The 13,689-nt window shown below is 45.2% G+C and overlaps 1 protein-coding gene across 1 annotated transcript in view; it reads right to left on the reverse strand.

Annotated features, from left to right (window-relative positions):
• Window positions 1-130: 130 nt before the first annotated feature.
• Window positions 131-13,689, reverse strand: part of TMOD1 (tropomodulin 1) — a 59,852-nt gene continuing 46,293 nt past the window's right edge. Inside the window, 2 exon segments of the mRNA XM_006911551.3 lie at window positions 131-440; window positions 6,925-7,069. Of these exon segments, the coding sequence (XP_006911613.1) occupies window positions 376-440; window positions 6,925-7,069 (210 nt within the window). The 3' untranslated portion in view covers window positions 131-375.

Consider the following 13,689-nt stretch of genomic DNA (forward strand, 5'->3'; position numbering starts at 1 on the left):
GAAGAGTGTGCTGTTTTTTATGGGTTACACATTTTAAATATATCTGAAACATCACAAAGCAAGGCCACAAAACCAAGCTCTTGGGCTTAAGTCACTGCTGCTATAACGTCTTCAGTAAGATCTGTCAGTTCTGGGGCTTCTTAGTTTTTTAAATAATAACCAGATTAACTTCTGTGACTAAAGAAAAACTTCATATTAACCATAGTTTATAAAATTTTCAACTGCAACCACTAGTTAACCTAAAACCTTAGTGCATAAAGAACTGAACCACAAAAGGGTTTTTGTGCCGGCATTTTGCTTTCTGATTTCCACTGCAGAGCACAGATTATCAGTAGAACATGTCCAGTTCAAAGGCATGGTCATCGTCACCACACACTAGACGCCACTCCGGCACTTGGGAATGATGGGCCCAGTCAAATCTGCAAGCCTCCTCTTCCTCACTGGAAAGGAATGGAGATGAGATGTAAGTAAGCCAGCTGTGTTCCAGGAACCACTGCTGTGACTCGAAAGCACTGTGAAGCTTCTTATTAACTTTGACGGAGTCTGAAGTCGGTTGTTTTTAAAGGACAGTTATGTGTGGGTTGTGTAATAACCCTGCAGTTTGTCAGCGTTCACTGATGAGGTTCTGCGGTAGTGTAGATTCATTCATAAATTACTTCTAAGTTGTTGACCACACAGGCATAAAACCGCCCTATCCAGCTTCACTGTTTTAGCTTTGTGTACAGAGGCCCTGCAGTGGACAATCCTTAATCCATTTCAGATAAGGAGTTCAGTTGACCTTAATGAAACTAAGGGTCGTAACCTGCTGGAAATTTTCCCTCAGCTCTTCCTCGGAGCTGGCCGACCTCCTGCCTATGTAAACAACAGTTTCCACCCTAAGATGCCTCTCGATTATCTGTGTCCCCTTATGGTTAACCCTGACATTTTCCCAGGGACAATATAAACTCAAACACTGATCACATAACAAAGTAGTTAAGTGCCATAAAGAAGAAAGCAATAGCCAGGAGCTTGCAGGCTGAAGGCATTAGCTTATAGAATGAGTGGGGATGGGGGTAGGGGGTTCCCTTTGTTGTGACAAGGGAGAGTGTTTTGAAATGAATTAAGTGTCTGCAGATGAAGACCAAGCAGCAAGCTATATCAGCCACGAGAGAGGGAGGCGGGGGTTGGGGGGGCAAAGAAGTCTGTAGAACCAGTAGGTGGCAGTCGGGGGGCTGCTAGTGTGGCAGAGACAAGAAGCTATTGCCCAGAGGAAAAAAGTCTGTCTATACTTAGATGTCTTCCAGTTCCCGAGCTGAGCCGGTAGACCTGCGGCCACCAGATCGATGCGTACGAGCTGCAACAAGAACCAAATCAGCTTGTGCTTCACACTGAGCACATAAAGCAGAACCACCCAAGAAGGTGTAGTATTGGAGTTGTGGCAGGGAGCTGCGGGGAGGGGCGTGGCGGCACGCAGGTCTCCCAGTCTGGGGCCTAGAGTTCAGCTGGTGCCTGAGCTCCTACACACTGTCAAAAGAATAACAAATTGGTGGGCAGTCTGGTAAGACAAAACTGTGTCTAGCCAGGTTCCTGGAACTGTCGGAATGTCCAACAGCTTGGGGTAGATGTGGAGAAACCAAAACCGAAGCCCAAAGAGCGGAGGAGGTTTGCCTGAGGTGACCAGAGGGTTTACATGAACCAAACTTAAGCATCTTCACGTTAGCTGAGCAAGCATGCCAGGAGGGCAGTCCTCATGACACCGCTTGCACACTCAACACCTCATTACAGCCCCTCCAGCAAGTCTGGAACGTCAGTGTTGTCACCACGTCATGGATGAGGAAAGAAGAGCAGAGAGGGTACGTTTCTTGCTCAAGGCAATAAAGCTGGCACCAGCGAGGACCAAGGCTTGTGCCCCAGTCCAGCGCCTCCCTCAGTACAATCCGGGCCAGTCTAGGTAGGGCTCCCATATCCACATCTCATCGGGTTCTGCAAGGAGGATTAGCAACTTGCCCCTGGAGAAGAAAAGGGCCAGGGCCCTGAGACCTGGCGACAGAGTCAGGACTTGGAATCTGGGTCCCCAGCCCAAGGCTCAGGGCACAGAAAGGGGATTCCATATTTCTGTTCCCCTTACACATCCTCACTGTGTACACTGGGCTAGATCTGTGCCAAGTTCCCCTGGCATTGACCTTACCGGGAGTGGATGAAAGAGAAAAGGCACCTACTTACTCTAGTATTTTTCCCCCATTTTAATGAAAGAAATTGAGGCCGAGAAGGAAGTAACTTGCCCCAGGTCACGATGAATAAGTGACATAACTGGGAGTACAAACCTCACAAACCCCTCTACACTGCTTATCATCGCAAGAGCCAGACTTGCTTACTGCCAGAGCTGGAAGGAACCTTGAGTCACCTGGACCAACCTCCACCGGTAGTTTGCACTCCCTCCACTGCTTCCTGCCAAGCTTGAACACCTCCATCATGTCTCCGGGAAGCATTTTGCATCTGTTTATATATTCAACGGCATTTACTGAGTGCTATTATGTGCCAAGCACAAGAATCAGAAATAAGTATAATGCCTAACAGAGGAACAAGATGTACCAACAAGTTTGATAAAATATTACAGGTACCCTGGCAGGTCTCTATCAAGTATGAGGCATAATGAAGGGGTCAGATCTTCCGAGGATGGGCAGGTAACATGTCTGTTGAATCTTAAATGATAAAGGAGGGAGCAGGAGCAAGAGGAGTAATCGGCCCTCTAGAGGGGTGCTTTTGCCTGAGCCACTCATGCTACTCGGACTGATTGATAGTAATATGGCAAGAGGATGGCTCGCCAGGGGTGTCAAGAGATGGGTCTAGCAGGTCCTCACCCAGAGAGGAGGTGGAGGGTGCAGGCGCTGGGGCTGGACTGCCAGTGCACCCCACTTCTGCCTGTGGGTAACTACCTACTTCTCTAGGCCTATTTCCTTACTGCAGAATGGGGATGATAATAGCACCTACCTCAGCCGACTATTGGCAGCACTACAGGAGTTAGTAAGACTGAGCAGTGCCTGGCACACAGGGAGCACCACGTGTCAGCCACAGTTGTTAAGGGACTTGTGAGCCATGTCAGCGAGTTTAGCCTAAGGAGATGTGGGAGCCCACAAAGGGTTCTAAGCAGAGTGATAGGACAAGCTTTGGGATGAGCACTGTGCGGGATGCCAGCCCTGGAGGAGCTGGAGGACCCGAGGAAGTTGCAGGATGGCAGGAGAATGTGATGAGAGCTTGGCATGAGGCAGAGCAATGGGAATGGCGAGGAGGTGACCGACTGGCTGTGGTGAGGGTAGGGTATAGAGAGAGGGCCAGATGTCTGGCTCAAATGGCTGTGAGGAGAGTAGAGCTCTTTCCCGAGATGGTTTTGGGGAAGATGATGAAATCCATTTGGAGTGCGCCATGCATGGGGTGCTTCTTAGGAAGGCTTCCTTGAGACTGTAGTAAGAGAGTGACTTTCCCAGGAAGAGATCTTTTCTGCTTTTAAACATGTTACTCTCTTTTTTCCACTCCGCCTTCCCCCTTCCCACCACACACACACAACTGTCTTAACTTGAAGTCTGCAATTCGGATTTCATTAAGTGGAGAGAACTTCAGTGGCAGATTTACAGGACCTGAGAGCCAGGCTCAGCTATAAATAGTGTGGAGATAGGAGTCATCTGAGATCACCATGGAAAAACGTAGATGGGGCTCCACGGCCCCTCCCAGATCCCACCACGCCCAGGCGCCCTGCTTTCTCCCCCAGAACACTCTAGTAAGAGCTCAGTGCACAGTTTGGGAAGGATCAAAGGTTCCCCTGTCAGGATAGGTCCCAGGCAGGCTGCCTGTCTGCAGAAGCACTGGCGGATCCATGGCATGGGGACTGAATATCCACCAAGGAGGAGCCCACCTGCTCACAGGCTGGCAAAACTCAAGCACCACAGAGACCCCGCCATGGGCCAGAAGCCAGCACAGAGGCAGGTAGGAGTGAGAAGGAAACCTGAGAGGCCAGTTACCTTCCCCTTTGTGCTCAGACACTGCTAACAACCACGGTGGTTGGACAGGGCCTGCAGGAGGCTTTTATGACCAAAACAAAACAAAACAAAACAAAACATTCAGCCTGTCTGTTTCTTCGGAGCAGCAAGAGTGGGATGAATATACTGTGTTGGAAAGAAAAGATTTCTCTTTTGCAGGAGGAAGGTGATGCAGTACCAGAATCAGATGCGTGTCTTTTACAAAAATTAGCAGATGGGTAAGAATTTGCTTTTAAAGCTAGAAATCCTACATCATCAACGAGGACTCTGAATGTTACGTGTAATCACTGAAATGATTCTCCCATAATTCCTTATGGGCGAAACCCCAAGGGAACAGCTGCACAGTTTCCTGGGGTAACCCAGAGGCACACTTTTATCACCTGTCACGCCTGTCCAGGAAACTGTCATGGTCCCACTTCTCACCTGCTTTCATCACCAAACTTTTCAGCTTGGCATTATAGGCCTTCGTTCTGGGTCTAACTCCCCATAATAGCTCCTCAGTCCTTCTAGATCTTTCTATCTCTCCTGTCCTGCATACAGGGTCTTATCGCCTTGCCTTTGCCTGTGCTTATACTTCCACTGAGAATGCCTCCTGACCCTCTCCACAACCTGTCTCTTCCTTTCGAGGCTGGCTAAAGGCCCACCCCAACCAGGATGCTTTGCCTAACCAGCCTCTGTCTTCACAAATCCTGTCCCCATTTTGTTTGGATATAGCTTTTAGGCATTCTTGAATTTTTAGGCACATCTTTGAGTCTTTTCTCCTCTAAAAGGTGTAAAGTTTCTTGTTTCAGGGAACTAGCCTTTCTGCTCCCCTTTGTGTCACAATCACAATCCTGGGAACACAAAAGGTGCCCCGAAAGGGCTTGCTGTAACCAACAACTGGAGTGACTTGAGTGAGTCGCTGCCTGGCAGGGCGGTCTCTCCCAGGCTTCACTTTATAAGGGAGCTGGAAGGACAGGCCTGAGTCACTTCCAGCTCTGGCACTCTCGGGTCCCGGTCCTGCCATAACCTCAGGAAGTCCCTGGTGATTGAAGTTGGGCCTGGATTTTGGAATCACAGACTGTCAGGACGGGGAGTCCTCGAGGGCCATTTCATTCAACCCCCAGCTGATTTTGGTGACTCCCCTACAGCAGCCCTGATCGCTGGTCATCTGGAACCTTTTGTCCTCAGAAAAAAGACCCCCAGACCATTTTGCCACTGGAAGACTAAAGCTGGATTAGCCCCAAGATAGGCATCAAGGGGCACATAGGAAGCTTAATTTAAGCTGGGAGAGAAAAAAAAAAATGTGAGCCAATTGCATATCAGAATAGAACTCAAGGCTTTTACATGCTTGTTCTGAAGCCAGACCATAGCTGGGCTGACAGAGTTTAGATCGACGGCCTTAGCAATTCGGGGTAGCTATCATTTCTGTTACATAATAATTATGATTCTTAGCTATTTGTGTTTGTCCTTATTTTATTTCAAATAAGGGTACTTCAGATAAACCAAGACACGGGGTGCATTTGTTTGTTTGTTTTATGAACTTTTCTAGACCTGCAGCTCTAGAAAAAAATGACATCTGGAGTGGGTAATGAATGAATAGCTTTTGGGCTGTGATATCCTGAAGAGCAGGAAGCTGTGCCCTATAGGACTGTGACTTATGTTTGAATTGACTAACCCAATCTAAAGTGTGTGTGTGTGGCTCTGTGGTTACCGACGCAGAGGTTCCGTGAGTAGCTGCTTTGTGCATACACATCTACACACTCATCTCCATTCTTCCAGGCCTTCCACGCATCAGCCCAGCTTCAGATTCATCATTGGGAAGTGACTTAAGTTTGACATGTGCTTTAGTATTAGGCTCTTTGTATTTTACTGAGTGTTAGAAACAAACAAACAACAACAAAAAGCCACGTGTAGAGCAGGTTTGAATTTGATGAAAAACTCACTGAAGACATTGTCCTTTTGAAACACAGTTATTTCATAATTCAGTCCCAGAAAGTAGCTAGCTTGCTTTCTTTTCTTTCTAAACTCATTATGCCTCCTCCTCTTCTGTAATAAGAACAATCTAACTTGGTTTGTCTTTCTCCTGCCTTACCCTGGGAAACTCATGGCTAAATATAATTATCGATTATGTTAACATATTAGACCTACAATCCTTTTCTTGTTTTGTATTTTTTTTTTTTCTTATTTTCCTGTAGCCTTATCAGACACACTCCTTTTTGGACTTTATATCAAGTTATTTTAGCAGCCAGGAACAAACATAATAAATAACTACCCCTAGAGCTTGAGGACAATTGGCATCTGGAAGAAAGTTGATGATTGATCTCACTTTTCATTCAACTGACTTAAATATGTATTTGGCGTATGCACATAAGATTGTGACATTTTCTTTCACTTTCTTTTTAGAAAAAACAAACTGTCTTTAACTGAGATTAAATTAATGTTTACTATGAAGTCGACATTTTCAACTTTTACCTTAAAAACAGTGAGAAGTCTCCTAGGCTTGGGTTTTGGGTGGTAGTGCTGGTTGGGGCCTTTGGGATCTGAGGCCAGAGCCAGACTGTGACCAGGACAGGACTCTGAGTTCAGAGAAGGGCGTTCAAAAGAGACTAATGGTGAGCCTTGTGCCCTCCCTCGTTTCACTCAGCTAACGCACAGAGGGTGCCTTCTGAGCCTAGCGCTGAGCTGAGCTAAGGTTTGCTATGGGGAGGGGAGAGGAGAGGGCCCAGCCTTGGCGCCCAAAGACAGGGTGCTAACAGCTTAGCGGGGAGCCAAGGCACCAACAGCAAACAAATGTGACCAATATGAAAGTCGGGAGTCACACTCGCCAAGAGGACTCCCTGGAGAAGGTATCAGTGGAATTCCCTGCCATATCCCCCAGGACAGGTGGAAAGATGACAAGCATGTGGGTAGGGAGCATATTTTCACTCACCAAGGTCGTTGTTACTCATCATGGCATTGGACGCCCGTAGCCGAGGCCCCTGCTGGGTAAAGTGGTAGCCGAACTTCAGAAGCGTTGTGTTTTTTTCCAACATGCTCACGATCTCCATTTCCACTTTGTTGCCCAGGGGCTGGCTCTTTGGTCAAGTAAAAAAAAAAAAAAACTGTCACCACTCATCCTATTTCCATAGAATCTAAACCTTTTCTACCTGGAAGAAACCCTGAATGGTGGGTGGGGATTTTAACCCCGCCTCTAAGATCTGGAAATGGAAGTTTAGAGAAAGTGAAAGGTTATGCAGCCAGGAGGTAATGAGCTAGGATTCAAACCCCAGGCCACTGGACAGCAAGAACAGATCTGTCCACTGGCCCACAGAAGCCTTCCTAGAATATTTGAGCAGGCAGAATCTTCGAATCATCTATTCCCAAGGAGATTTAAAAATCCCGCTGCCCAGGCTATTCCCCACACTAATTAAATCAAAATCTCTCGGAGTGAGGCTCAGGTGTCTGTGGTTGCTAAAACTTCCCAGGTGATTCCAATATGCAGCCAGGTTTGCTAATCAGTCATTCAGACCAATCTTCAATTTGCAAATGAAGGAACTGAGGCCTAGAGAGGGAAAAGGATTTGCCCATGGTCACAGAGGAAGTTGGGAATGTCAGCGATAGCTTCCTAAGCCTGTTATTTCCCTACCCCCAAATCCATAGCGGTCATCTGACAGATTAAAGAAAAAAGGAAAACCTGGCAATGCACAGTGTGGGGAAGGATGTGATGAGGATGTTTACCAGTCTTTTTTCTAACGGTGGGGAAAAACGGGAATCGACTTAAACATTCATCAATAGGGAGCTGCTCAAATAAACGGCACTTGGGCTTGATAACAGAACATGGGCAGCTGTAAAATGATGACACAAATCTTTGGTCATAGGCCTGGAAAGATGGCCACGAAACACTACTGAGTAGAGAAAAAAAGCCGAGTTACAGAACAGGTCATATGTATGTAAAGTTCCCGATATTTTTCATACACATAAATGTGCACTGATAGGCCTGGAAGTTTATTGGTGGCGGTGGGATTTAGGGAGTTTTGTTTTCTTCTTCATATCTTACCGTATTGTTCGAGTTTCTGTTACCATGTATAATAAGATAATAAAGAATAAACATAATCTTAAAGAGGTTTGAAAAAACATAGAAAGTAATGTTTTACTTGATGGTTTAAGACTTCCCCCCTCAGAGTAGGAACAAGACAAGGATGTCCACTCTCACCAACATTGTCCTAGCCAGGACAATTAAGCAAAAAAAAAAGCAGTAAAAGGCATTCATATTGGAAAGGCAGAAGCAAAACTATTTGTATTTGCAGGTGACACGATATTGTAAATAGAAAATCCTAAGGAATTCATACAAAACTATTAAAGCTAATAAACAAGTTCAGTAAGATTGCAGGATATAAGATCAATATACAAAAGTTGAAGTATTTCTGTACACTGGTAAACAATTCAAAAATTAAGAAAACAATCCTATTTGCCATAACCTAAAAATAATTAGGAATAAATTTAATAAAAGAAGTAAAGGCTAGCACACTGAAAACTACAAACAGCATAATACATTAAAGAAGACTTAAACGTAAAAATTCCATACTCATGGATCAGAAGTCTTAATATTGCTAAGATGTCAATATTCCCAAATTGATCTAAAGCAGCAGCAAACAGAAACACACGACTCCCTCCAGTGGCTCCCCACTGCTGATAGCTGCTGCCATTTATTGAAAACACACTATGTTCCCAATGCCTTGTACCCAACTCGTAGCATCTCAGTTCACTCCCTCAACAGCGCAACAGGATAAGCCCCATCTCCTCCTCAGCCTGGCACACGAAGACCCACACAGTTTAGTCCTTGCCTTCCTTCCTCCCAGTCCTTACCCAGCTTGTTTACCCCAGGAGATCAGGTACATGGTACCTGGTGCCTGCAGAGGTCTACTTCTGAAAGCTCAGGTGCCCCGCTGCCTCTGCAATGGAATGCCCTTACCCTCCTATACCCACCGGCTGATGTCTCTCTAGTGCTTAAATACCCATCACAAATGCCCCTTTCCCAATAAGGCCTTTCCTGATCCTTATCCCTGGAAACATTCTTCCTCCACTCCACACTCAAATGGCACATTGTATGTCCCTTTCTCCCCAGCCCGGTCCATCTGCCTTATTTGAGTCACCTGCCTCCATATCTGTCTCTCCAACTAGACCTGTGTTGTTCAGTACAGTGGCCACTAGCCACATGTGGCCTTTAAAATTTTTTTAATTGAGATATAATTGACATAACATGACATAGTTTCAAGTGTACCACACAATGATTTAATATTTGTATACATCGTAAAATGATCACAATAAATCTAGTTAACATCCATCACCATACTTAATTGCAAATTTTTTTTTCTTGTGATTAGGACTTTTAAGATTTACTCAGCAGCTTTCAAATATGCTATATAGTATTATTAATTATAGTTGCCATGCTGTACATTCTATCTCCATGACACTTATTTTATAACCAGAAGTATATACTTTTTGATCTTCTTCACCCATTTCTTCCACTCCCCCTACCCCCCGCCCCCTGCCGCCTCTGGCAACTACCAATCTGTTCTGTTATCTATGAGCTTGGTTTTTTTGTTGTTGTTGTTATTGATTTGTTTTCAGATTCCACATACAAATGAGATCACATGGTATTTGTCTCTGTCTGACTTATTTCGCTTAGCATAATGCCCTTGAGGGCAATCTATGTTGTTGCAAATGGTAAGATTTCATTCGTTTTTATAGCTGAATAATATTCCATTGTATATATCACATCTTTTTTATCCATTCATCCATCAATGGATACTTAGGTCACTTTCATGTCTTGGCTATTGTAAATAATGCTGCAATGAACATGGGGGTGCACATAACTTTGCAAATTAATGTTTTCATTTTCTTCAGATAGATACCTAGAAGTGAGATTGCTGGGTCATATGGTAGTTTTATATTTAACTTTCTGAGGTACCTCCATACTGTTTCCCATAGTGGCTGCACCAATTTACAGTTCCACCAACGGTGCACAAGTGTTCTCTTTTCTTCACATCTTTGCCAACACTTGTTATTTCCTGTCTTTTTGATGACAGTATAAGGTGATATCTCACTGTGGTTTTGATGTGCATCTCCCTGATGATCAGTGATGTTGAGCATCTTTTCATATACCTGTTGGCCATCTGTATGTCTTCTTTAGAAAAATGTTTATTCAGATCTTCTGGCCATTTTTCAAAATTGGACTGTTTTAACTTTAAATAATTAAAGTTAAATAAAGTTTAAAATTCAGTTCCTCAGTCACACTCGCCACATCTCAAGTGCTCAGTGTCTCCTGGCTCCCACGTCAGTCAGTGCAGATACAGAACATTTCCATCATCACAAATGTTCTTTTGGATGGTGCTACCCCAGACTGTGAACGCTTGGATAGCACATAGTACCCAAGGTAAAGGAACTGAATTGAATGAAGGAAGCGGGAATAGGTTCAGTGCACAGGGGAGTTGAGAAGATACATCAGCCTACATCCAAAGGGACAAGCATGGAACCACAGTTGAGACCTCGATGGAGGACTCCTCCCACATTACTCTGACTTCAGAGCTTGTCTGGGATCAGATGGGCCTGGGAACGCTGACTAGGGCAGACAGAGGGACATTGGTGAAATTCCACCAGCCCATCTGGCATGGCTCCTGAAAGTGCTGGGAAGAGCTCAGGCCTGTCCTCAGAGGACTCAGTACGGCCCTGCACTCTGGCCGACTTGGCCTGGCACATGGTAGAGACTTTCTGAGGCCCCAAGAAGGAACTGGCAGGTCCCCCACCCACCCTGATTACCAGGAAGCCTGGCCTCTCCTTGAGGTCACTTGCTGGGAGAGCTCTTCTAGAACTAAAGATGAGGTACTCTCAGAAAGCACAGGTCTCTCCTGAGTGGAGGGGCTGCCAGGGCTGTTTCTGTAAAGCTGACGTTTTATGTTGCTTAGTCCAGAGTACAGAGCGCACCGATGCAAAATGCCTCTCTCCACCTCCCTACATCCCAGGCAAGGCAGGCAGGAACTGGTACCTCCGTCTCAGAGGTGAGTAAACAGAGCCCATGTATAAATGGACTGTGCTCCCTCCACTTAATGACAGAGCCAAGGCTTGACCTTGACCTGGGGCTGAAAGAACTTCGGAGGATCCCCTAGGCCCACACTCTCAAACTAGCATCCAAACCCCTGAGATACACGCTGATGTGTCAGTGTATGTGAGAGGATACAGTATTCTATTAGATAATCATGTCCAGTCTTCCTAGAGTGTTAATCTTGGACAAAAACCATTATTTTTCCATTAAAGAGTAAAAAAGAAAATATGCATACATTTCAGGAAGCTTTTAACTTGCTTCATTCTCGGGCCCTCCCTTTCTCTAGGGACTCTGAGATTAGAAGGCCTCAATCACCTCCCAGGTGGGGGAAGAGGCTGTGGGGACAGGGTTGGGACTAATACTCCGGTCTCTTATTCTTCAAATATTTATTATTTAGTGATTGTGTGCCAGGCAATGTCATAAGCACCTGAATTGCGCTAACTCGCTTTCTCCTCACTACAAACCTATGGAATATGTACCATTATCGTACTTTTCATCCTACAGGCGAGGAACTTGAAGAATAGAGGTATTAAGAAATTTCCCCCAAATAACAGAACTTGTCAGGTACAGAACCAGGATTTGAACACAGGCTATTTGCTCTAGAGTCTGTGCTAGTTCCCATCTCACTCGAGGACTTCTGAGAGAGCTCAGAAGGCAGAAGTAGGGCTGATGAGAGGAGCCACAGGCAGATGGAGTTTGGCTCAGCATGTCAGTCAGATTGTGATCTTACCATCAGCAGTGCCTACACACAAAAAGAACTGCCTGGTAAGGTAGCAGACGTCCCATCCCTGGAGGTGTGCAAATAAAGGGCAGGCTTTGTGTTGTAAGGCTGTCCCAGATGTCATCACAAATGGGGAAAGCTTAGGCTCCACGACCTTTAAGGCCTCTGAGGCCTGTATTCTGCGAGTCTATAAATAGCCTGTTTGGATGGCATAAAAAAAATCAGGAGGCGACCTTGACAGTGGATGAAAGGCAATTAGAAGCCCCTTGGGGAGGACGAGGGGCCAGTCATGCCAGGAACGTCGATCTCTGGCAGCAGAACCAGGAATCGGGGTAGAGAAGAACTCCTGCCCCCCTTCGGATTTTCTTAAGAATTAAATAAATTACTTGTAAATAAATATAATCTCATGATGAAAAATTCAAATGAAACTAAGCAGATTGAGTAAAATGAGAGTCTCCCTTCACACCATTTATCCTCAATCCCACCCCTTTCTACAGAAGTAAGCACCATGGCCAATGGAGAATGTTCCTATGAATTTTTTTCTATGTGTGAAGTATATAACAGAAGTATACAGATGCTAAATTTTCAAAATTTTTTTCTTTAAATGGATTGATAATATGTTTATTCCTCTGCAACTTGCCTTTTCCGTTTAATATTTTCTGGAGATCTTTCCAAGTCAGTACAGAGGGAACTAACTCTTTCCTCTGAACTGCTTTATGGAATGCCCTTGTATAGATGAATATTTACTTTGCTTTCATTTTTCCTTGTTACAAACAATTCAGCAGTGGGCTTTGCAGGGGAGGGAAGACGTATTCTTTAGGGTGGACATGGAGATATGGAATGGCTCAGTTGAAAGACGGGCATATTTTGAATTAAAATTGTGAATGTCCTTTCGAAAGGATACAAATGTTGATAAGCCTTCCAGTGGTGTATGACAGCTCTTCACACCTTTACCATGGCCAAGTTCTTATCAATCTGATGAGAAGATGATCAGATTTACTATTTAACAAAACAACCAACCAACGACTCAGGTGGAATTGAGCTGTGACCTAGAGCTGGTGGCTCTGAGACCCCCATTCTGACCCAAGGCACCATGGGCATCAGAAGCTCACTTTGTACATCTGATGGGACCAACCATGGACTTTCCTTGGTGATCCAGAAGACATGGACAACTAGGAATACTTGATGCTGCCCCAGAATGGAGCTCTGGGAGTTATCTAGTCCAACTTCAGAGCCCAAATCCTGGCTAATATTAAAATTTCCTCCAAACCCCAGCTGCCAAATTGTTCTGTTCTGCTTACATGTCCCAGTGATGAGAGTGCATCACCCTCTGAGGTACCCTGCTCCATCTTTGTTGGGTCCTTTGAAAGGTCTTTCTGGACAAACTATAGCAACAGAAAATGATATAGGTAATTCTCACTCTGGTGATTTTAAAATATGTCTGCAAATTCTTTGATATGTCTCCCATCCAAAAGTACATGCAATCTAATTCTGCTCTTGAGTGTGGTTGTGCTACGTGACTTCCTTCTAAGACAGACTGCGGTAGAAGTGACTGTGTAGCTTCCTGGGTGGGCTCATAAAAGGCAACTCCGGCTTTCTTCTTTCTCTGCCTTGGGTCCCTCAGTCTAGGAGAGAAGTTAGCTGCCATACAGTGAGGACACTCAAACAGCCTTGTGGAGAAGTATGGAGTTGAGGCCTCCTGCCAACAGCCATGGAGGGAGCCATCTTGGAAGCAGGTCCTCCAGCCCAGGTCAGGCCTTCAGACTTCACCTTGACTGCAGTCTCATCAGAGATCCTGGGCCAGAACCACCCAGCCAAACTGCTCCTGGATTCCTGACCCTTAGAAACTGTGAGTTAAAACACGTTGATTTCTATTTTAAGCTGCTAAATTG

This window comes from Pteropus alecto, unplaced genomic scaffold, assembly GCF_000325575.1.
Source record: "Pteropus alecto unplaced genomic scaffold, ASM32557v1 scaffold114, whole genome shotgun sequence".
NCBI lineage: Eukaryota > Metazoa > Chordata > Mammalia > Chiroptera > Pteropodidae > Pteropus > Pteropus alecto.